The following is a 25,093-nucleotide window of genomic DNA, read 5'->3' on the forward strand; positions in this document are numbered from 1 at the left end:
GTGTATGTTGTTTCTGCAATTAATTATATCCATTAATTTGCTTTTATTTTCAGTTTTTCTCCAGGTGTGGAATGTGATTTTTCACATCTAGGCCAATAAATCTGTATTTTCGTATTACATAATTTAAAAATTTGGCCTGTATATGATTTTCTGAATAAAAAATTTAAAACTGCTTATACCCTTCAAAGGGAAATTACAATTGACGAAAGCCTAATGTTGTATAAAGGAGCACTAAGCTGGAAACAATATATGCCCATGAAACGTGCAAGATTTGGCATCAAAAGTTACTTCTTGTGCGAATCGAAAACTGGGTATATATGGTCTATGATGATATATACAGGAAAAGGGACAATTATCGATAGTGAGTTCCCAAATTTGTCAATATCATCTCAAATCGTTATGAGTTTGATGAAGCCATTGATAAATAAGGGATATTGCCTCACTATCGATAATTTTTATAGTTCTGTGGAACTATTCAAATTGTTATCGGTTTTCAAAAGAGATGCATATGGAACAGTGAGATCTAATAGAAAAGGTTTACCAATTAATATAAAAAATCCAAAAGAAGTGAATCCTGAATACGTAAGATCTTTTAGAAAGGAGAGATTGATGGCCATGAGATGGAAAGACAAAAGGAATGTGTACTTCCTTTCTACAATACACGGTGCAGATCAGGTAGAAATAGAAAAGAGAGGCATCATAAAAATGAAACCCAAAGTGAGTGTTGATTATAATTTTACGATGGGAGGTGTTGATCGCGTCGATCAACATTTGTCGAGTTATCCCCTTCCAAGAAAAAGAGGAAAAAAATAGTATAAAAAAATGTTTTTCCATCTCATGGAACTCTCTGAATACAACGCATATGTGCTCTACAGAAAAAAAGGAGGTAGCATGACACATCTTGAATTTAGAATAAAACTAATAGAAGAATATATAGAAAAATATAGTGTTGGAATTTTTTCTGCAAAAGGTGGTCGGCCAAGCAACACCCCTAATCCGCTAAGATTGACAGAACGTCATTTTCTAAAAACTATATCGGCGGTGGGTAGTAAAAGCAGACCTACAAAAAGGTGTGCTGTTTGCTGTTCGAAGCGGGACGACTCCGGAAAACGTGTCCGGAAAGAGAGTCGATACTGGTGCGCCGAATGTGAAGTAGGCTTATGTTTGGAGGAATGCTTCGAAATTTACCACACAAAAACAAATTATTAATTTTTTATTATTATTATAATTTATTTATTTATTTTATCTTGTTATATGTTTTGTGCCTTTAGATGTATTAGTATAAAAAATATATTACACCAAAATGTCAATTTACTTCAGTTTTCTTATTTTTTTAGATTATTTTTTAAATTATTTTTTATATTTCTTTCAGATAAATAAATAGTATTGAAATTAATAAGTTAATAACAAAATTTTCCATTAGTTATTGATATTGTATAAGAAGTGGTTAACAATAAAGGTATTGAAAACCGTCAAAACGGTATTCAATATTACGATGCATTTTGCTAATTTTATACAAAAAATTAAAATGAAATGAAAAATCGTATCAGAAACATATATTACATCACTTAAGCTTTTAAAATCCGAAATAAAAAAACCTGCTCTTTTAGATCACTTTTTTCGAAAAAAAACTCGATCGTTAAGTGGTTAACGCTGAAGTATCCCAAAGTAAATTATTCGCATCTCCCAACACAAGGGCACAACAATTGGTGGCAAGCCTGTAGAAAAGACCGCATAAAAACTACTGGAAAAACAGCAGAATAAAAGGTACGATTAAAAATCCGATTGATGCACGAGCGCGCCAAACAAGGACGCTAGAGACCGCCATCTTGTAGAGGACACGGCGTCTGTTCAAGCCGAGACTCGTCACGGATTACAATATTCACAAACAGTATTGTATAATTTGATTAGAGTGCTACAACATTTTTTTAGAATATTTAAAGATTAATTTGATATTTTTAGTACATTTTTTAGAACAAAATTTTAGAACAAACTTTTAGAACTAACTCTTAGAATCAAACTCTTAGAATCAAACTCTTGAAATCAAACTCTTAGAATCAAACTCTTAGAATCAAAGTCTTAGAATCAAAGTCTTAGAATCAAACTTTTAGAATCCAAATTTTAGAATATGTACTTTTAGAAACAAATATCTCTATACGTTAATATCGATTATTCATACCTATGTACAAAATATTTTAAGTAATACTTTCTAAATTAATAGTGAATTGATGTCTCGCACGGTTTGGGACTAGCAAAGCAGCGTGTAATCAGACGATCCCTTGAGTCAATTTTCGAACGACACCTGCGATGCGACACCGAAGGAACGCACAAAGGCTAGAATCGATACTCATGAATTTGATTGATGCAACAGTCAGTCGTGGGAATAACCCAGCTGGCACTAAATATTACAACGAAATTTTAAGAGATCAGGCACAATATATATTTCAGGAAGGTCTTCAACCTTCTCTAAAATTGATTGTTAAATGTAAAAATCTTGACACCTTAGAACAAGCCATTTCTGTTGCATTAGAGGAAGAATCACTTGCTAATTCGTTTAAATTTAGATCTTTTGCTCAACCCCGAACAAACATACCTGTCGACCCAAGTTACATTCCTAAGTTTAAGAGCAAACCATTTTTAGTCTGCAATTATTGCAGAAAGGTAAGGCACATAATGAAAGATTGTCGAAAAGGAATTTACAACAACCAGACAAAAAATAGTGTAAACCCTGCGTGTGTAGATAAGGAAACCGCAGTAGGAAATAAAATAAATCATATTGATCAAGAACCGGTACCATCTACAAATAAATCAGAACCTCATAGTACTCATAAGGCAGGTGAACTCAAACAGGCTCACTTATCCTATCTAGTTAATAAACATAATCTTGCATATATAAATATAGAATTTATAGATTACTCTCCAAATAGGACCAATTTATTAATAGATACTGGTGCTGAAATTAGCTTACTAGAACTTTCAAATTTAAATGATAATGTAGACATTAAGGACGATTTAACTGATAAGATTAGGATGACTGGTGTCCCAGGTAGCACTTTAGAAACAATAGGTAAGGCTAGTTTGAGAATAAGATTAGGTGATAAAATAGTTACACATGATTTCAACATTATTATTGATAAGATACCGATCAAAGGTTACGGTATTCTTGGTATAGATTTCCTAAGAATTTATGGGGGTAACATTAACATTATAGAATCAACGTTAAATTTTAAAAACCTTCAGACATTCCCTTTACTACATGCTCCGTCAGGAATTCAATTGAACCCTAGATCCGAAACGGTAGTAAGAGTAAAGAAGGAATTATAGAGAAACAAGAGATTAGTGAAGAAGTATTCGTGGCCTGTACTCTAGTTTCACCTTCTAATAACTCCTGTATAGAAAATATTATTAATTCTAATGAGACTGAAGTAAATATAGATACTCCCATACTATATATTGATGTTTTACCAACAATTTTAGAACCAACTCATGAAATTTTTGTAGCTACTGAAGCCAATAACTTTAAATCCAACAGAATAGATAAATTTTATAATCTTTTAAATACTGACACATTAAACGATTTTGAATGCTACTACCTCAAACAAATTGTTCTAGACTATAATGACTTAATTTACATTGAGGGAGACACACTGCCATTTACATCAGCACCACATAATTACTCCAACAGACTCTCCAGCTATTAACATAAAACCTTATAAATTACAGGATTACCATAAGACTGAAATTAACAGACAAATCACAGAATTTCTAGACAATGACGTAATAGAACATAGCAACAGTCTATGGAACGCCCCGTTACTTCTTGTACCAAAAAAATCAGACACTGGCAACAAGTGGAGGTTAGTAGTCGATTTCCGCGATTTAAATAAAGTAACTGTGGGTGGTTCATACCTTTACCGAATATAGTAGACATATTGGACCAGCTAGGCAATTGTAAGTACTTCTCAGCATTAGATCTTGCTTCTGGCTTCCACCAGATTGCAATGAATGACGACGACAAGATCAAGACTGCATTCTCGACTCAATCCGCATACTACCATCACAAGAGCATGCCTTACGCGACTTTTCAAAGTCTAATGAACTCGGTGCTCACGGGGCTACAAGGCCTCAAATGTTTCGTATATCTGGACGACAAAGTAGTTTACTCGAACACACTAGAGGATGATTACAAGAGAATTATAGAAATATCAGATAGATTAAGAAAAAGTAATTTAAGACTCCAAACTCAAAAGTGCAATTTTTTCTGCAAAGAAGTTTACTATTTAGGACATATCATTACTCTATCATTATCCGGCATATAACCCGATCCTTCTAAGATTGATAAAGTAATTAACTTCCCAGTCCCTAAAAACCAGAAAGATGTAAAATCTTTTCTTGGTTTAGGGGGTACTATCGGAGTTTTATGCAAGATTTTTCAAGAATATCCAGACCCCTAAGCGAACTTCTAAAAAGGATCACCCATCTCATTGGACGTCGTCACAACAAACCGCTTTTGAGTCCCTAAAATCTTTATTGACGAATTCCCCAATTTTACAGTACCCTAACATTGATCAAATCATTAATTTAACCACTGACGCGTCGGGCAGAGCAATATGGGCAGTTCTTTCGCAAGGAGAGGTAGGGAAAGACTTACTCATTGCGTACGCTAGTCGCATCTTGAACAAAGCGGAAATTAATTACTCCACAACTGAAAAGGAATTATTAGCCATAATCTGGGCTGTGCGCCATTTTCGCCCATATATCTACGGAGTCCAGTTCAACATTATCTCAAACCATAAGCCTTTAATATGGCTGATCAATTTTAAAGACCCGGGATCTAAATTATTGAGGTAGCGTATTAAGTTACAAGAGTATGATTATAAGATTATCTATAAGAAAGGCACTGCCAACACCAACGCAGACGCTCTAAATAGGATATTTCATATAACTGGCGAGAACAATTATCAAAATTTTAAGGTAGTTTTAGAAAAACAATTAATTATAAATGACAAAATTATAGAAACAAATAGCCCATTTTTAAATACTCCATAATATTAATGACTTAGCTTATATTTCTTCTGTAGATTTAAATCAAGATGACTATTCCGAGTAAAGACCAATGTTTAGATATATTTTTAAGAACAACCCTATCAATATTACTATTTATTTAGCTTTAGATTGTATGTCAAAGGAAGATAAATTACGCGTCCTAAAAGAATATTATTCTACCCCAGTTGGGGGTCCCCAGGGCTATAAAAGATCCTTAAAAAGAATAAACATAAAGTACAATTGGCCGAAGTTAAAAAGTGACCTCAGAAACTATATTAAGTCGTGCGAAATTTGCCAGCGGAATTCCCAATAATCATCACGGACACCCCGTCCAGATCTTTTGAAAAATGTGCATTGGATACTGTGGGACCGTTAACAGAAACCATCAACGGAAATAAGTATATTCTGACCTTTCAGGACTTATTGACTGAATTTAGTAGGGCTTAAACGGTTTGTGGAGGAAATTATCTGCCATTACAGTATACCATCTAAGATTCTAACCGACCAAGGGACAAATTTTCTAAACATGCTATTCAAAAACGTCTGTAAAATTTTGAAGGTTTTGAACATACAAACTACTTCATACCACTCACAATCTAACGGCGCCCTCGAACGATCCTATAGAACTCTTATAGAGTATATTCGAAATTTTATGAGAGCTGACCAGACTGACTGGGATGCTTGGCTTCCGTTTGCAATGTTTGCTTATAATACGACACCCCATTCTTCAACCGGTTGTAGTCCTTACCGACTCGTGTTCGGATATAATCCTGAGTTGCCTCATTCCATTTCCAATCCTCCATCAAATCAGTATAGTTTTGACAATTATGCTGATGAGATCTAATCCAAAATCCAATCTACTTTAGACACCGCTAAACAGAGTACTACCTTATAGCTAGTAAAGAGCATTCCAAACATTATTATGACAAATCAGCAAAAAAGATGGAATTTGCAATCGGTGATTTGATACTCCTAAGGAATGAAGTCGTACCCAAAGGTAAATCTAAAAAATTAGTAATGCCATGGAAAGACCCTTTTACCATAGTTTCCAAAGACTCAGTTGTGAATTACACTCTGCTGTGTGGTTCCTTAAGGTTCATGTCATTTGAAAACTAACTTGTCTTTGAAAAATATTAGTATTACTTTTATTATGTAAACATGACTATTTTTAAGAATTCTTCTGTTTAGTTTAAGAAACTTTATAACTTTGTTAATTAAGTACTTTTTGAAATGTAAACCGCTAATGACCAAAAATTTATGTACATATAGATCTTAACATTTTTATATTTAGATTATAAATTTTAGCCAGTTGTAGCACTATAATCTAATTAAGGGGGATGGTGTTACGCCATCTAATCCCTCAACGCCTAAGCCATTAGCTAGGAAATCTATCTAGGAGCTAGGATCTTTCCCCATCCACGATTACACAAGTTGCGTGGGACATGCACTTTTCAGACCTTGTCCACTTTCTTCTCGGATGTCTCAAGAACCACCACTAAATTGCAGAAACACGTATATGGTTATATTATAACACTCAACTCAGATTATTACATTATAACATAAGTGAATAAATTGTTCTCAATAGTGAAAAATCTTTTATTTATTAACGCTGAAGTATCCCAAAGTAAATTATTTGCATTTCGCAACACGAGGGCACAACATCAGCATATGTTGGGATAATAGGTTGAGGTTCTGGAAAGGGAGTCAATAAATGTTTATATTTATTAACTACCCATCTACTTATCACCCAATCTTGAAAGTACTCTGTGAGCTCTGGGAATGTGTCAAACTTTCTGTGCTGAACATGCCAAATATTGCGACTCTCTAGTTTTATATAAATTAAATATCTTAATAATTTAGGATGTTCATCAGGATGTAAAATACTAAAAGCATAGTGACTACTATTAACAAAATCGATAAATTCGAAAACGTCATCAGTCTTTAAAGGGACTATACTTTTACCAGCAACAAAAACTCGTGTCATGATAAGCTCTTATATATATACCCACTAAACCAGTTACGTAATATTACGTAATTTTAGTGTAAGAAATATGTAATCTACATTACATAATTAGATATTACGAAAGAATTACATAAATATTAATTTTCCTGCAAAAAATATTACGAAAGGAAAATGAAGATTTTATTTCATATATCTTACATACACAACTTTTTTTGATATTTTTTTTTAAATCAAAAATATATTAAGTTTTGTGGGTTAAGTTTGAATCAGATTTAATTTTTTTTTTGCAAAAGTAGAAAATAACGGAATTACTCAAAAAAAAAATCTTTAGCTAAAATTGAATGCACAATCATATTTAAAATCGTAAATATATTTAATATATATATATATATATATATATATATATATATATATTAAATTTTTAAAGTAATTAAACAAGATATACACGATTGCATATATAACATTAATCCTAAAAAAAATTGACAATATTTCAAAACAATTAATGAAAGCACAAAATAAATAATGAATTTTTGCACTAATTTTACTTCTGTACATAAAATAAAACAATCATTTATAATCTAAGCATGAATTAATGGCATAACAACAAAAGTATCAGATTTAAAATAAGGCAATAATAAATATTTATTGAAAATTTGACTTATGTCCACCTCAATCTTCTCAAACTTTTTGGTACTAATAATTTTAATACATAGCATTTTTGAATTTATGGGTCTTGTAAATAGTGGTGTATCTGTACAGAAACAATTTATCTGCAAATGAATTGTGATGGCATGGCTCTATCAAAAAGTTCTGCTAGTTGTTTTTGGCCAATTTTGCTTATGATAGATGATGAAAAGGCAGATCCTTTTGTTGTGGGTGTTCATCACGGATTAGGTAAACCAAGATGGAAACATTTATCTTTCCAAATTTGTTTGTGAGATGAAAAGCATTTTGGAAAATTGAATAATATTTGAAAATTCAAAATATACCGTTAAGTTGACTAAAATTGTCTAAGATAGTCCTGCGCGATCTTTTATCACCACGGTTATTTTAGCTGTTCCAAGTGCATCCAGGAAGGGGATTTTTATGACCATGTTATTTTAACTGAGACAGATCCTCCTCTAAGAACTAACGAGACTTTCAAAACTATACTATATGGTATCAAATGTTGCTCTTGATTACATGCATATAGTTTGTTTAGGAGCAATGAAGCGTCTTCTTTCATTATGGATAGACGGTTGGAGGGATGTCAGAATTATTGAGAGTTATATAACCCATAGATAAACATATAGAAAAAATAGTACCAAGTATACCTCCTGAGTTTTCCAGACGCCCGCGTAGCTTAACCGAGTACAAACGTCGGAAAGCTACAGAATTTCTTCAATTTTTATTGTATACTGGCATGATTATTTTACAACCATTTTTAAATGTCGCCATATACAACAACTTTATTAGTTTGAGCTTGGGGATGAGAATTTTGTGTACAAATGAAGTTTGTTTATTGTATAACTACATGAAAAACAAACTTCTACTTGAATTTGTGAAAGATTTTCCACATATATATGGGGAAAATAAACTCTCATTCAATATCCATGCTATTCTTCATTTAGCTAATGAGGTAAAAGACATTTGGGTGCATTCTAAATGGTTTTAGCTGCTTTCCATTAGAAAATTATTTGAAGACTATACGCGGAATGATAAAAAATTCGAGGAAACCTCTTCAACAGCTAGTAAATAGACTACACGAAGATAAAGGCCTAAGGAGACCACAAAAACAAGATACTTGTTAAGAATTCATAAAGTATATTATTACGAGTGTAACATGAACTATTTTTTATAAGGGTCGCCGTCTAGACTATAGTGTCGCCGGGCTAAGATGTAGGTGGTCTAAATTAGGTGGTCTAATGTCATTCACAGTTCAAGTGCTAGATGCATTTGTAACATAAGATATTTTTTATTTTTTGATGTTAGTTATATGTCTGGACTATCTATATCGGCGTCGATAATTTTATTTATGAGTCTGCAAAATGCTCTCAGATAATTTCCAGGAATCATCCTTCTCAGATATTAAGTCCGAGAAATCATCCCCCGTATATGTAAAAATTAATGTAACCCGCCTCTTACGGGCGGGGCTAATATTGTTAATCCTAATTTTTAATAATTTTTATTTAGTATAAGTTTAGAGCGCAGTATAGAAACACCAACTATCTGTTGCGATTATATTCACCATATTTTTTATAATAAATCTATTAATATCAAACGTCGCATTTTATTTTATTTAATCACCGATCACACCAGCAGTTCCATTATAGAACAATTTTAAAGTGTAGTGGTTAGAATAAGTAAATCGACAACACCTGTTAGACGTCGAAGTAAAATTTAAGCTTCGCGCCTTAACATTTGGTCCAAACGAGCCGAATATTTATCATTTGGACTTTTACAACTTTCCAAAGGACACAAATAAACAATATTAATAATTTTTAAGTGATCTTTTGGATGTTCAAGTAAATTAATCAACCAGCAACATACAGTCCGCTAAAATATTAAAGTAAATTATTAAATTAAAATCAAATCTATAGTGCAAGTGATTAAATTTAATAATATTATTAATTCAAGTGATTAGTTTATAAAATCACTAACAAAACTAATAAATTCAATGATTAAAATTAATAAAATCACGAATAAATTACTATATTCGCAAGAATAATAGCATTTCCATTATAAAATTTGATTAATAATAAATCAAATTATTAAATAAAATAAATAAGTTTAACAAAAAAGCTAACAACAAGTGTTAGCACCGTGAGGACAAAGCAAGCCGAACGGAACAGCTGAGATTCTACGCAGGCAACAACGAAGGCACAGCGGGACAGCAAAAAAGGTCAGTCAAGTACATTCCTCAAGTATTCCTTTATTGCTTAAATACATCCTTTTTTTATATAAGTTGTTTTGATCTGTGAAAAAGATGGAAAATCATAAAATATAAGAAACGCGGATTAAAGGCGCATTTCACAAGAATCGATAATATTTGTAACGCGTTATTAAAAAAACCGTTGTCTGAATTAAATGTTGAAATCATAAAGCAACACTTAAGAGAGCTGGTCGTTTTAGAAGAAAAATATGAAATTGTTATTAATAATATGGCAGAAGCTTTAGATGATGAAGAAGAATCAGATAAATTATATGACGTTGATTTTCCGGCAGTCTTAGATTTAAGCGACAAATTAAAATATACTTTAAATGAATTGTTAATTAAAATACCAAAACCCGAGTTAAGTAATAGTATTGAGAGCGAACAAACTCAAAATTTCAGTAACAATATAAGCTTCCGACTATCGCTTTACCAACATTTGACGGCTCCTATAGTAATTGGTTGCAGTTTTATGATTCGTTCACGGCACTAATTCATAATGATACCAATCTAAGCAATGCCCAGAAATTTTACTATTTGAAATCTTGCTTAAAAAATGAAGCTGCAAACGTTATACATTCATTGCCATCGTCAGCAGTAAATTACGATATTGCTTGGGAATTACTTAAAGATAGGTTCGAAAATAAAAAGTTAATAATTAATAACCATATTAAAAATTTATTTAATCATTCGGAAATGAAAGCAGAAGACTTTAAAATGTTAAGAAAATTAGTGGATAGCTTCAATAAAAATCTACGTTGCTTAGAAGCGTTAGGTGAACCTGTCAATAATTGGGATTCATTGATTATATATTTAATGTTGAGTAAGGTGGATTCGGAAACTCGTCGCGAATGGGAACTATCTAACAATAAAAGCTCGGACATTTCAAAATTTTCCGATCTGGTAAAGTTTCTGGATTATCGGTGCCAGGTTTTTGAATCGCTCCACTATGATAAGGTTCCGATTATCAAATCCCATAAACAAGTGCCATTAAGAACCGATAGAATTACAAAATCATATGCGATCTCGAACGCAATGCAATGTGTATTATGCAAGAAACGTCACTTATTATTCAAATGTGAGGATTTTAAAAAACTAACAGTGAAGGAAAGAATATCGCGAGCAAATCAATTAAATGTATGTACTAATTGCTTAAATACAAATCACCATATTGATAATTGCCCAGTTTCATTTCGTTGCGTAGTTTGCCACGAAAAACATAATACCCTGTTGCATTGCGAAGAGCCATCGAAAAAACCGCCAAATGATGCTGTACCTAGCACATCATTTTTTAGTAATGAAATTAAATCACACGTCTTACTTTCGACAGCGGTCATATCAGCATTGAATAAGAACGGCGCTTGGGTTCCAGCTAGAATCTTGTTGGATAGCGGTTCACAATCTAATTTTATAACGCAGGAATTTTCGAAAAAACTTTCTTTAAAAACACAACCGATAAAGATGTCCGTTTCAGGTATTAGTCAATCTTTATCGGATGTTAGTCACAAAACAGAAGTTTCGGTGAAATCAAATATAAATTCGTATTCAAGCAACATATCATGTTTAATTTTAAAGTCAATAACAAGTCATATGCCTGCGGTTTCGTTTTCAACAAACATTTTGAAAATTCCTCCCGGTATAAAATTAGCCGATCCAAATTTTAATATCAGTGGTAAGATCGACATGTTATTGGGAGCAGGCTTATTTTGGAGTTTGCTACGAAAGGGATTTATTAAATTACCCAAGACTAATACGATCTTGCAAAATACTGCATTAGGGTGGATTATTTCGGGAACAATTCAATCACATGATTTAACAAATAAAACGTTTTGTAACTTCTCAGAAATTTCAATTTTAAATAACAATGTAGAAAAATTTTGGGAGTTAGAGAAAGTTGAAAATGCAAATTGTTTTAGTGATTGTGAATTAGAATGTGAACGTCATTTTGTGGCACATACTAATCGAAATTTTGACGGACGATTTGTCGTTCGAATACCTTTTAAATATAACAAAATTGAATTAGGAAACTCGAAACAAATTGCATTGAAACGATTCGCTCTTCTCGAAAAACGTTTTAAGGCTAACACAGAATTGTTCAAAGAATATAAAAACTTCATAGATGAATATCTAAAGTTAGGTCATATGCGAGAGGTTAATGAATTTCGAGAACCAACAAACGCTTATTATTTGCCTCATCATCCGGTGATTAAAAGGGAAAGCTTAACCACCAAGCTGAGGGTGGTATTTGACGCCTCATGTAAGACAAGTAACGGTCGGTCACTCAATGACTTACAAGCAGTAGGGCCGACGATACAAAAGGATATATTTTCCATTCTCTTAAGATTTAGACGGCACAAGTACGCTTTGACAGCTGATATCGAAAAGATGTATCGGCAAGTTATAATTCACAAGGATGATAGGAAGTTTCAGAGAATATTTTGGCGCGATAATTCTAATGATTCTATAAAATGTTTCGAATTAAATACGGTAACGTACGGTACAGCATCTGCTCCATTTTTGGCCATAAGATGTCTTGAACAATTGTGCAAGGAAAATTATGAAACTTACCCCATTGAATGTGAAATAATTAGAAAGGATTTCTATGTAGATGATCTAATTACCGGAGCAGATACTCTACCGCAGTTAAAAACTATAAAGCAAAATTTATTAAAGATTTTGAATCAAGCCAAATTTAATCTACGAAAATTTAATAGCAATCACGTAGCCTTTCAAAGTGAAGATTATATCGTCAATTTCAGCGAGAAACAAATTAAAACTTTAGGGATGGTATGGAATTCGTACTCTGATCAATTTGCATATACAACAGACAGCATCACTATAAGTAATAAAATCAGTAAAAGGACAATATTAGCCACTACGGCTCAAATTTATGATCCATTAGGCCTGTTAGCGCCAGTAGTTATAATTCCAAAATTAATCATGCAAGAGTTATGGAAGTGCAAATTATCATGGGACGAGGAAGTACCATCAAAAATAACCAAAACATGGTTACAGTTTTGTAATAATTTAAAATTTATCAATAACATCAATATTAATAGACATATGTATCTGCACCATCCTATCATTTGTGAATTACACGGATTTGCCGATGCATCTGAAAGCGCCTACGGTGCTTGTGTATATATAAAAACTATTAATAATAACATGGATTGCTCAGTACATATTGCAGCGGCAAAATCGCGCGTTGCTCCGTTACGAAACATCACATTGCCGCGTTTAGAATTATGCGCGGCTCATTTATTATCAAAATTAGTTAATAAAGTTAAAGATAATTTAGAAATTTCCATTAATCGCGAAATGCTTTGGAGCGATTCAAAAATAGTATTAGCATGGATTAAATCGCCTTCTCACAAGTGGAAAACGTTTGTTGCTAATAGGGTTTCGGAAATCCAAACGAATACGGATCCAAACAATTGGTACCACGTTAGATCAGAAGATAATCCTGCCGATTTAATTTCGCGAGGAATGTTACCGGAAGTATTAATTAATTCAGATTTGTGGTGGTTCGGTCCATCTTGGTTGAAGACCACTGACAAACTTTCTTTTGGCGTAGATATCATATCAGAAACCGAAGAAGAAATTAAACATGTTTCATTAACAGTAGTAGAACAAACCACAACTAATATATTTAATATGTATTCATCATATACAAAGTTAGTTAGGGTCATTGGATATTGTGTTCGGTTCCTTAAAAATTGCAAGAACAAAAGCAAGAACAAGGGCGACTGTATCCACGGTGAATTAAAAACCACCGAAATTAATGATGCTCGCGTAAGATTAATTAAATTAGCACAACGTGAAAGATTCAAAAATGAAATAGAATCTCTATCAAACCACGAGCCAATAAAAACTAAATCAGATTTAAAATCTCTCAACCCATTTTTAGACGAAAACGGTATTTTAAGAGTTGGCGGTAGAATAAAGTTGTCTGACTTAGGTTACGATAAGCGTCATCCAATGGTTCTACCTAAAAATCATGCACTTTCATCATTGATTGCCAGATATGAACATATCAAATCTTTTCATTCTGGAGCGCAACACTTGTTACATACGCTCAGAGAGACATACTGGCCAATCAACGGTAGAAATCTGTGTAAAGGTATTATACGAAGATGCGTTATCTGCTTCAAGGTTAATCCTACTTCTACTTCCCCATTAATGGGCGATTTACCAAAAAACCGCGTCACTCCCCATTTGCCATTCACGAATTGCGGCGTGGACTTTGGAGGTCCGATTATGTTGAGAGATCGTCGTACTAGAGGGTATAAAAAAATTAAAGGGTATATATGCTTATTTATTTGTTTTAGTACGCGAGCCATTCATTTAGAACTAGTATCGGATTTAACATCAGAATGCTTTTTAGCTACACTCAGACGTTTCATCGCACGTCGGGGAAAACCCACTAACATTTATTCAGACAACGGAACAAATTTTGTCGGGGCATCGTCGGAAATTAAAAGATTAGCTAATTTTTTGCGCGAAAATAACCTTAGCAATGTTATGAAATCATTAAGTGACGACGGCATCAATTGGCATTTTATTCCTGCTAAATCACCCCATTTTGGAGGTATTTGGGAAGCCGGTATAAAATCATGTAAGTCGCATTTAAAGCGAATTTTAGGAAATGCATGCCTTACCTTTGAAGATTTCTATACAATTTTAGCACAGATCGAAGCTATTTTAAATTCCAGGCCAATTTCTCCTTTGAGTTCCGATCCTAATGATTTAAATCCATTGACTCCTGGCCATTTCTTAATTGGAAAATCCTTAACATCTATTCCCGACCCAAATGTACTTGACATTCCTGAAAACAGACTAGGACGCTACCAGCACCTGCAGCGTTTGGCACAACATTTTTGGAAACGCTGGCATAAGGAATACATTTCGGAGTTGCAGAGTAGGACAAAATGCACAGGCCGTGCAAACCAATCATTAAAAGTCGGAACCATGGTACTTCTCAGAGAAGATAATGTACCTCCACTGAATTGGCAATTAGGTCGCATTATCGAAGTGCATCCAGGACTAGATAAGGAAGTGCGTGTAGTGACAGTGAAGGTTCAAAATAACGTTTTCAAAAGAGCTGCCACTAAGGTTTGTGCTTTACCCATTGATAATGAACACAATCATGTGAATTAATAAACTAAGTGAAGTGTACAAAATAGTAGAACAAAACAATTTTATGACAAACAATTTAATAACTTTCAACTAGTGACATGAGTTAGTGAAGTTTAAATTACTGTTTTAATTACTTATATTATTAGGCTTATAATTAATGTATCTTTAGTTTCGAAATAATATTAGGATTATTTCAAGGTGCCCGCCATGTTAAGAATTCATAAAGTATATTATTACGAGTGTAACATGAACTATTTTTTATAAGGGTCGCCGTCTAGACTATAGTGTCGCCGGGCTAAGATGTAGGTGGTCTAAATTAGGTGGTCTAATGTCATTCACAGTTCAAGTGCTAGATGCATTTGTAACATAAGATATTTTTTATTTTTTGATGTTAGTTATATGTCTGGACTATCTATATCGGCGTCGATAATTTTATTTATGAGTCTGCAAAATGCTCTCAGATAATTTCCAGGAATCATCCTTCTCAGATATTAAGTCCGAGAAATCATCCCCCGTATATGTAAAAATTAATGTAACCCGCCTCTTACGGGCGGGGCTAATATTGTTAATCCTAATTTTTAATAATTTTTATTTAGTATAAGTTTAGAGCGCAGTATAGAAACACCAACTATCTGTTGCGATTATATTCACCATATTTTTTATAATAAATCTATTAATATCAAACGTCGCATTTTATTTTATTTAATCACCGATCACACCAGCAGTTCCATTATAGAACAATTTTAAAGTGTAGTGGTTAGAATAAGTAAATCGACAACACCTGTTAGACGTCGAAGTAAAATTTAAGCTTCGCGCCTTAACAATACTTATCCAGCACTACTATTCAACAGTAATAATGAAATTATAAAAGTGAATTTAGAACACTTCATAATTTCAAACGATTTACCTAATAATTGCGGTCTTACATATACTAATAAAATTCTTATAATAAAAGATATTATATGTAAAAAGATAATTTTTGTTTGCCATCAAATGCTCGAATGTACACCACTATTTACAAGACCCATCTTTTGCTGAAGCTTTTCATAGCATCAGGAACTCCAATTTGAACTCCAAGATGTACATAGGAACCTCCATTTATTTCCTCAATCTCGTATTAAGGATTCCTTTTTGTTCTCATTAAGGTCCTTATACCAGCAGATAGCACCGAGTCTAGATCATTAAATTGACGGCAAATTTTTAATAACTTGTTCATGCTATTGACATTTATTCGTTCTTCGCTTACCCATCTTCGTAGCAAAGCTTGCAGATCTGGCGATTCGTCATTGGCGATGAATCGCTCTGCAATTTCTATTCTTGTTTCTTGAAATGGAAGTGTAACCAAACATCCGATATTTAATTGAGAAACTGAACTTACTTCGACTACGTCTTCGATAGTACCTCTTGTACTACTAGTTGATGAAGAGTTCTGAACGCTTCCATTCAAAAACTTTTGAAAATATCAACTTTTTGCTTTAAAATTTGTTGGACTTTTCTCTTAGATGAATCAGCGAAATTTTTACGTTTATCCATTTTATATATTCTCGGATTAAAAACAATTACGCTTGTGCCACTAAAGAAATAATGCGAGGCATGAAAATAAGTCATAACCTGTCATAAACTATATGAAAAATAAAACAAGTGTGAAGTGTTCTTCATGCGGAACAGAGTTATTTTTTTGACACTGTTTGTAAAGTTGGTGATAGTGACGAACTTCATGTGTAAGCATTCATTAGCAGAAAATGGAGAAAGTGTTTGTGTCCGACGAAAATGATCATTTCTATTTGGGAGTTCATTTGCTATTCGCCACTAGAGAAAAAAACAGAAAAATGGAAACACCTAAATCGTGAGTATAATTATAATATATATTTAATATATATTACATGATGGAGGTAATGTCATTGTTCGACCATTTTGTAAGCATGTGTTTTAATGATACAAGCATTCAATTTCTTTTAGCTATAATACAAATATAATATTTTAGTTATAATATAATTATAATAGAATGTTTTTTTTAGTTCATGCCCTTTTGCTGTTGTTGATTTTGAGGGGAAACTCAATAGATCGGAGGTCTCAGCCAATTGGCTGATAAAAGAGAACGGCAAATTGTTAAGTGTTGGTCCCCCGAAGGATTCAAAACACTTTTCAGCGTATATGTTGGGCCACTTTTTACCAAAGAGAAAATGGGAGGCGGTGAAATATTTTCGTAAGTTGCTTTTTTTTAGGACATAGGTTGTAGTGTTCATATACTATCTGTTTATGTGATATTTATTTGCTTTGAATTCTTAGCTTCGTATGAAAAGGCTAAAAGAGCGGCAGCGGATAGCAAAGCTTCGCAAAGCGATGAGCCGCGAGGAAGGGGTCACCGTAAGAGGACCAAAAAAGTATTTGAAGATGAAGAGGAAGAGGAAAATTATTGTAAGTAGTTACTTTTATAAAATTCTTTGTATCTTATTTATTTGACTAATGCTTTTGCAGCTGATGAATTCAATTTAATTTTAAATTCTGGGCAGATGGCAAGGAAGAAGCAGGCCATAAATAAACAACGGAGTACTGTTGATCAAGAGAAACCTCTGCCTGTAGATGTCTCGATGGATACTTCGTAAGGGAAAATAAAATTTACAATGATTCTCTTTTAACTGAGATAAAGGCGCTACCTCGCAGTAGTGTCCAGCAGGAGGAAGACGGCATCTGTGAACAGTTATTTCCTCTAAAATCTACACAAAAAATTTTCAATTTAATTTTGCAATACTATATTTTCATCTAAAGTATCTTACTCGCATCGGAGGGAGCAAGCAGACTTTAGTAAATTTTTTTTATAAAAATTTATTCACTAAGGACTTGGCTGCGCAGTGCTCTTGGTGTGGCAGACGGGATAATTTCCCACTGCAAGGTCTATTTTTAATTAAGACTATGAAAGATAATTTTTGCAGTAAATTAAAATATAAGTCAGAAGTATGTATTAACCGTGACTAATAACTTCTTTCTTTTAGCTGCAGCCCAACAGGTTTTTCGTTGGCATTTTTCAGATTTGCGAAGCAGCGCTATAGAAGTAATATCACTGTTAACAACCCATGAATATATTATGTTACTAATTTTGATTGTTTGCCATTAAAAAAAAACACACACAAAAAATTGGTTTTGGTCTTACTTTCAGGTCTTACATATATATATATATATATATATATATATATATATATATATATATATATATATATACCGGTCAACTGTAGACGTTGTACTGTACCCACATCTACGTTTTTTTAATATCCTATACTAATATTTATACCGTTCAGTTAAAAATAATCATTATTGGTTTTCGAATTACTATTTACACCCATATATGAGTGATGTTGAATGTAGAACTGTTTCAAATAAAATGATTATTTTCAATTCCCACAGTTAAAACTTTAATTATCCATTTAACAAATATTAAAAAATGTTCAATAAAATTGTATATTAAAAATTATACACTGCAAATTTATTTTCAATAGCTCAATTTATTTTAATAACAAGGGTTATACAATTTTTCAGTCATACCTGTAGATGTGGATGTATAAATAGATGATTTTTTGTTTATTCACGACTAAAACATTGATTTTCCAAATTTATCACACAAAAAATCATCGTCTGCCTTTGTGATTTATGGTCAGAGCATAAGACACACGTGTTGAAAATTGAAGTCTTTTAAAAGGTATAACAAACTCAGAAAGAATTATTATTTATTTATTTATTTATTTATTTTTTAAATATATAGCCCACAGATTTCTCCAAGAGGACTCAAAAATACAATTATTTGACATAATGAATAACAATTAAAATATACACAAAATTACAATATATAGTTAGTAACATAAAATGCTAAGATAAAATTTCATATAATGCAGAATGTAACAATAATATTTATAAACAGTAAATAATAAGATATTTGAAAGAAAATAAAAAGATTAACTTGTGCAGATGGAGATTATTTGATTAGGTGATGTGTTGTGAATGTCTATTTCATTATTAATTAAGTTAAAGTTAGAGGACATTAGTAAAATTGGCGAATTTAAGAGAGAATTAGATTTAGGGGTGGGATAATTGAAAAATAATTGTGAACGCGAAGATAGCCTTGGAACATTAAAGGATAGTTGATTGAGAATAAGAGGACAGTCTATAGAATTATTGCAAAGCTTAAATAAGAACATAATTGTACAGATAAATCGACGTGAGGCAAGGGAAGGAATACCAAATTCTTTTAGTAAAGTGTTGTGGTCAAAGCCACGTTCAGGGTAAATTTTATATGTTTTATAATAAAGGTATTTCAAAAATTTTCGCTGAACCTTCTCTATCGCATCAGAGTTGTTGATATGATGAGGATACCAAATAATCGAACCGTATTCTAATTTTGAACGTACAATAGAATAGTACATGCAAAGAAGTGCATTGGTAGACTTAAATTGTTTACAATTTCTTAGTATCAAACCTAAAGATTGATGTGCTCTATTGCAAATATCAGTAACATGATCTGTGAAAAACAAACCAGAATCAAATAGAACACCTAAATCGGAAATTTTATTACATCTATCAATGCTGGTGTTAGAAATTTTATAATCAAAAAGTATTGGAACGCGCTTATGTGTAAAACTAAGAATCTTGCACTTTGATATATTTAGATGTAATTTGTTATAGATACACCAAGATTGGAAAAGGTCAAGTTGAGACTGTAATAATAAGCAGTCATCAATAGAATTTATTTTGAGATATAGTTTCAGATCATCTGCAAATAATAAATGTGGACAGTTAATAGTATCAGAAATGTCATTAATAAAAATAATAAATAATAGTGGACCAAGAATGGATCCCTGAGGAACTCCTGAACTAATATTTTCAATGTTGCTCAAGAATCCATTAAGAAAGACAAACTGCTTGCGATTATGAAGATAACTTTTGAAAAAGTGAATAAGTGAAGAATTAAGACCAATCTTAGATAATTTAGTAAGGAGAATGTTATGATCAATTTTATCAAAAGCTTTACTGAAATCAGTGTAAATGACGTCAACTTGTCCATTGATGTCAAGATTCTCAGCTATATATTGTTTAATACAAATTAAATTTGTTATCGTTGAACGGGCAGGCATGAAACCATGTTGATTAATAGAAATTAAAGTTCTAACAGAAGGAATTAGTTCTCTATAAATAATTTTTTCAAATACCTTAGCAAAGTTTGATAATAATGATATCGGCCTGTAATTAGTAATGTTTGATGTAACACCTTGTTTAAAAGTTGGAACTAATCGTGCAATTTTCCAACAATTTGGAAAAGTGTTTGTACGCAAAGATAGATTAAATAAAAATGCAAGTGGATCAGATAGAGTAGATGAGCAATCACGTATAAAGAAAGATGGAATACCATCGAAACCAAATATTTTGGAGTTCTTAAAACTTGCTATTGCATGTTGCACAGTACTAGAATCAATTTCACCTATATCAATCATGATTCTATCATTATGATCAAATAAAATGGGTATGTCAAGTTTAGGCTGATAAACACTAATAAAGTAAGAATTAAATGCATCAACAATAGCATCAGGAGAATCATAATATTTGTCTAGATAGCACAATCTATTAGGAATAATATTAGAAGCAGTTTTATTACGCAAAAAAGACCAAAAATATTTAGGATTAAGCGATAGAGAATTTTCAACGTCAATAATATATGAATTATAGGCATCTTTCATAAGTATTTTTATTAATTTCCTGTACAATTTAAAATTTTCATAATAGAAAGTGATATTGGTTAACTTGTATTTATTATGATAGTATTTCTTCATACGGAGGTTTCTAATAATATCAGAATTAAACCAAGGCTTAAATTTATTGGACGAAAATTTCTTTGTTTTAGGAACAAATTTATCTAATAAGCTATAAATTGTAGCGTAAAAAAGATCACATGCATCATTAATGTCAGAACATGTATACAAAGAACTCCACGATGTATTTAAAATTTCCCTGTAAAGATTAAGATAATCCGCTTTGTGGAAATTGTAATGATAGTTAGTTTTATTAAATTGCAAAGTATTGGGTGTGGAAAAAGAAGATGTAAGGGAAACAGAAATATAAAGAGCAGGATGATAATTGTCCTCAGGTAAAAGGGGTTCGGTATCATGAATTATGTTGCAAAAGTAAGAACAAAACACTAAATCCAACAATCTGCCACTGATATTGATAACAGAATTATATTGGTTGAGACCAGATAAATTAATAAAATTATAGATAAGGTTACATTTTGCATTAGTAAGATTATGAGATAATTGATCGAAATGTGGAACATTGAAATCACCAATAATTAAAACATTTTGTCTGAAACATAAGATTCTAGTAGATCAAGGAAAGCTTCAAAATTCTCAGTAGATACGTCAGGTGGAATGTAAACGGTCAATACTAATATGCTTGAATTCTTGAGGATACACTTGCAGCCAACAATATCAATCATTGGAAGCGATTCACAAATAAAGTTCAATTTCAAAAGTTCACAAGTAATATATTTTTTAACTGCAAGAAGTACACCACCACCACGATATTTATTGTTGATACCATAAGTTCTATCACATCTGAAAACATTGAAACTGTCGCAAAAGAATTCAGAGTTGTGAACATCGTTCCTTAGCCATGTTTCAGAAAAAGCGACGAAATCATAATCAAGATAACTAGATGCGAGCAGGCAGTCGGAAATTTTAGTGTTGAGTCCACGAACATTTTGATAGTAACATGTAAAGACATTACTATCTGTGGGCGAAATTAGTTTAAAGAAACAATTCGAGGAACGCCATTAATGTATTTAATTTTAAGATTAACTTCACCTTTTTTCTCGCGTTCAAGTAGCTGAGCTTTCAGTCTTTGATAATAAAGTTGTTGCCTTGGATTATATAGCATTCGCGGTATAGGTACAATATCACCTTGGATTTTTCTACCCAAAATAATTGCTTCAATAACGTTGCCTATAATTTTTATAATTACGTACCATATTTTAACTGGCTTTAAATAATTTACGATCTAAATATAATTTTTTTTTCACTAATAATTCAATATACATTATTACTTAAGTTTATATTTAAAGTAAATTAATTTATCAAATCCTGTTCACATGTGTTCTATTCAACCTACGATCAACAAAATTATTGCAGTAAATGGAGAGGAAAAAGACGTGTGTCGGAAATAGGCTAATCTTTAGAAGTGAAAACAATTTGCACTTCGTCACCACCCACCGGATTAATTATATTATAACTCTTTTAATTCTGATTTTATCAGTACTTGCAATACACCTTTTACAGATAAATACTAAATATTTACTAAGCCATTCACTTATTTTTCAATTAACTTAATTTATATCAGGCTGATATAGCCATTTTAATAATAAATTATAGCTGTTCCTTCGAAGTAATAGATTGTTCGTGTGCAGCGTAATGAATTGACTTTTTAATAAACATTGCGCCAAGCGACTTCAGATGCTGTGGAAATTCATCACAGAGAGCATCTTTCACAAATATCCAAGATATTTGAAATATTAAAAGTAAAGCTGCTGATATTTTGTACAACAAAAAAACCGGTACGAAAGACAATTTCCTAGAAAAACATGATCTCTATTTAGTTATCCTTTACTCTTCGCCACATAGTACAAAATGGTAAAGTTCCTTTCAAACAACTATTGTACATCAACGTCATGATAATTACGCATAAAATTCTACCAAAGACAGTCATATTGCAACATGACGTCAGATGCTAGCCTGAAACGCAGACTTTGACTCACATGAGGGTTGAAGCCATATATTAAATATACATTAACCACATGTTAGGAGACAATATGTTTACATCGATATTTATTGGTAGCGTCTGTCTCTGACTTGCATCTCGCAATGCTACCCTGTTGCTTAGTTAACAGTGCGAGCTTATAATAGTTACACGGTTTTATTGAATTTCTAAATTTTGTTAAAAAAATTATTTAATATTAGTTTTTTTTTATCCATCGTGTCAAATTGTGAGAAAAGAAAGATAAGTGATAAAAACAGAACATTTAATGTAGAATGTTAGATTTTTTCTGTACTGCTGAGAAAGGTAAGATTTTGTGTTTGTTGTGCAATTCAGTGTTAAATACTTAAAAATGCGACTGCAAATAAACATTATTTGACTCATAAAGAACATAAATATATCGCTTTAGAAGGTGAATCACAAAAGCTGCACTTTGAAAGTTAAAAAATAAGACGATTCATTAGCAGGCATCTTTTAGTGCCTTTGTAAATCAAAATTCCAATGCAGTTTCTGTTACGTGTAAAATACCACATATACTTGGAACAACAGGAAGACTATAATTGCAATTAGTTTGAGTTAATTATATTTATATTCAGTTTGTGTGTCTTTATATTACTTTGTCATATATTTGGAATATGGCTCCTCAACACGGAAACCAAGAAAATCTAATTATGAAACTAGCTGTAAGTGGAATTCTGTCTTAAGGCAATTAGGGCATCGTGCCTTAAGGCAAATTGCTGGAACTTCCCGTACCAAAAATTATTTTTTTTAAAAACGATTAACATTTTTGAAAAAATTTTATTTCGAAAAAAAATAGATTTTTGAGAAACTATAAAATTGACAAAAAATTACTTTTTTTTGAAAAAAAAAATTTTTTATTTAAAAAAAAAAAAATTTTTTTTTGAGAATTTTTTTTTTTTTAAAAACAAAAAAAATTTTTTTAAAAAAATGTTTTCTTCATTTTGACATATTTTGGAAATTTTGAACTTTTTTTCAAAGCAATCGCACTGCTTGAACTGCATAGAGACAAAATGTCAAAGCTCGCAAGTGCCGCGCCGCCGTCTAACGCATAAGCATTGGTACGGAACCCATAGAAATGTAAAAAAAAATATATACTTATTGTTAAAATCTCTATAAAATATCTGATAATTTGATGTGCATATGTCTAATCATCATTTTTAACCGCCGAATGGCATTTTTTTTTACTTTTTTCATTAGATCTCCGAAACCGCTAGACCTGCCTTCATGAAAATTTGATCAACTCTTCATCTTGCCAATACAAGTAAAATGTTTTTTGAATTATTCAAATCGGACGCTCCGTTCTCTTAAAAACTGAGTTACCGTTTTCGGCACTTTTTGCCCCGTATCTTCGGAACGGCTAGACCTAACTTCGCCAAAAACTAATCAGCACGTCTCCTTATCAGTACAAATCGAATGTTTTTTGAATTATTCAAATCGGTTGATCCGTGTTCCCGAAATCGTCGACGAAAATTTGTATCCGCACATACATACACACACATACATACATACATACACACACACACACACACACACACACACACACACATACATCCATTTTTTCTAAGGTATGCCAAAATGTTCAGAAACCTCTGAAACGTAAAGATATATAAAAATTTTCATTTTCGATTTTTTTGCGATTACTATAACTTACCCTACGGGAAGTTAACAATTCTATGTGCGGCGTACAAATATAAACAATATTTATTTTTCGATAATAAAACTATATCCAAAAATGATAAACTGTGGGATAAAAATAGCAAACAAAGTTAATGTAAAAACGCAATTTATTCATTTATAAAAAATAATAAGAAATTATTTCGGGAAATGTATCCAGGACATAATACGCTTAAAATTCTGACAGCAAAGAATCGAATTTGAGTAAAGTGTCGCATGATAGTGGATGTGATGGTAAAACTATACAAATAAAAATTAGAGAAAATGATTTAGTTGGATTTATTAGTCATAAGAAAAGGATCTAAACTTTCTTTAATTAGTGGCAGATAATGTTGGTTGAAAAATTACGGTGTAACGAAAATATAAATCGTTCTTTCAACTTCAAAAAACATATAGTCAATACTTTTATAGAAAACATTGTATTTGAAGGTTCTTGTAATCGATGATTAAAGGAGAGTTCGTAGATATCAAAAAATCTGGAATCAAAATTTTTTGCAACCTAGCATTTGGTGATACAATTTATTGTGGCTAACAAAATAATACAAAACGAT

At 32.0% G+C, this 25,093-nt stretch overlaps 1 protein-coding gene across 1 annotated transcript; it reads left to right on the top strand.

Annotated features, from left to right (window-relative positions):
- The first annotated feature begins 399 nt into the window (after window positions 1-399).
- On the top strand, window positions 400-813 carry LOC113365379 (piggyBac transposable element-derived protein 4-like). Its single transcript, XM_026606951.1, has one exon. It carries the CDS (start codon window positions 400-402, stop codon window positions 811-813), a length of 414 nt encoding a protein of 137 aa, XP_026462736.1.
- Window positions 814-25,093: the final 24,280 nt, after the last annotated feature.

The sequence above is a fragment of the Ctenocephalides felis genome, unplaced genomic scaffold (genome assembly GCF_003426905.1).
Source record: "Ctenocephalides felis isolate EL2017-DRISC unplaced genomic scaffold, ASM342690v1 CF-g0.4_SCAFFOLD_00962, whole genome shotgun sequence".
NCBI classification, from domain to species: domain Eukaryota; kingdom Metazoa; phylum Arthropoda; class Insecta; order Siphonaptera; family Pulicidae; genus Ctenocephalides; species Ctenocephalides felis.

Coding starts and splice junctions, on each gene's coding strand:
- LOC113365379 (XM_026606951.1), top strand. CDS start 400: ATGAGTTTGATGAAGCCATTGATAAATAAGGGATATTGCCTCACTATC.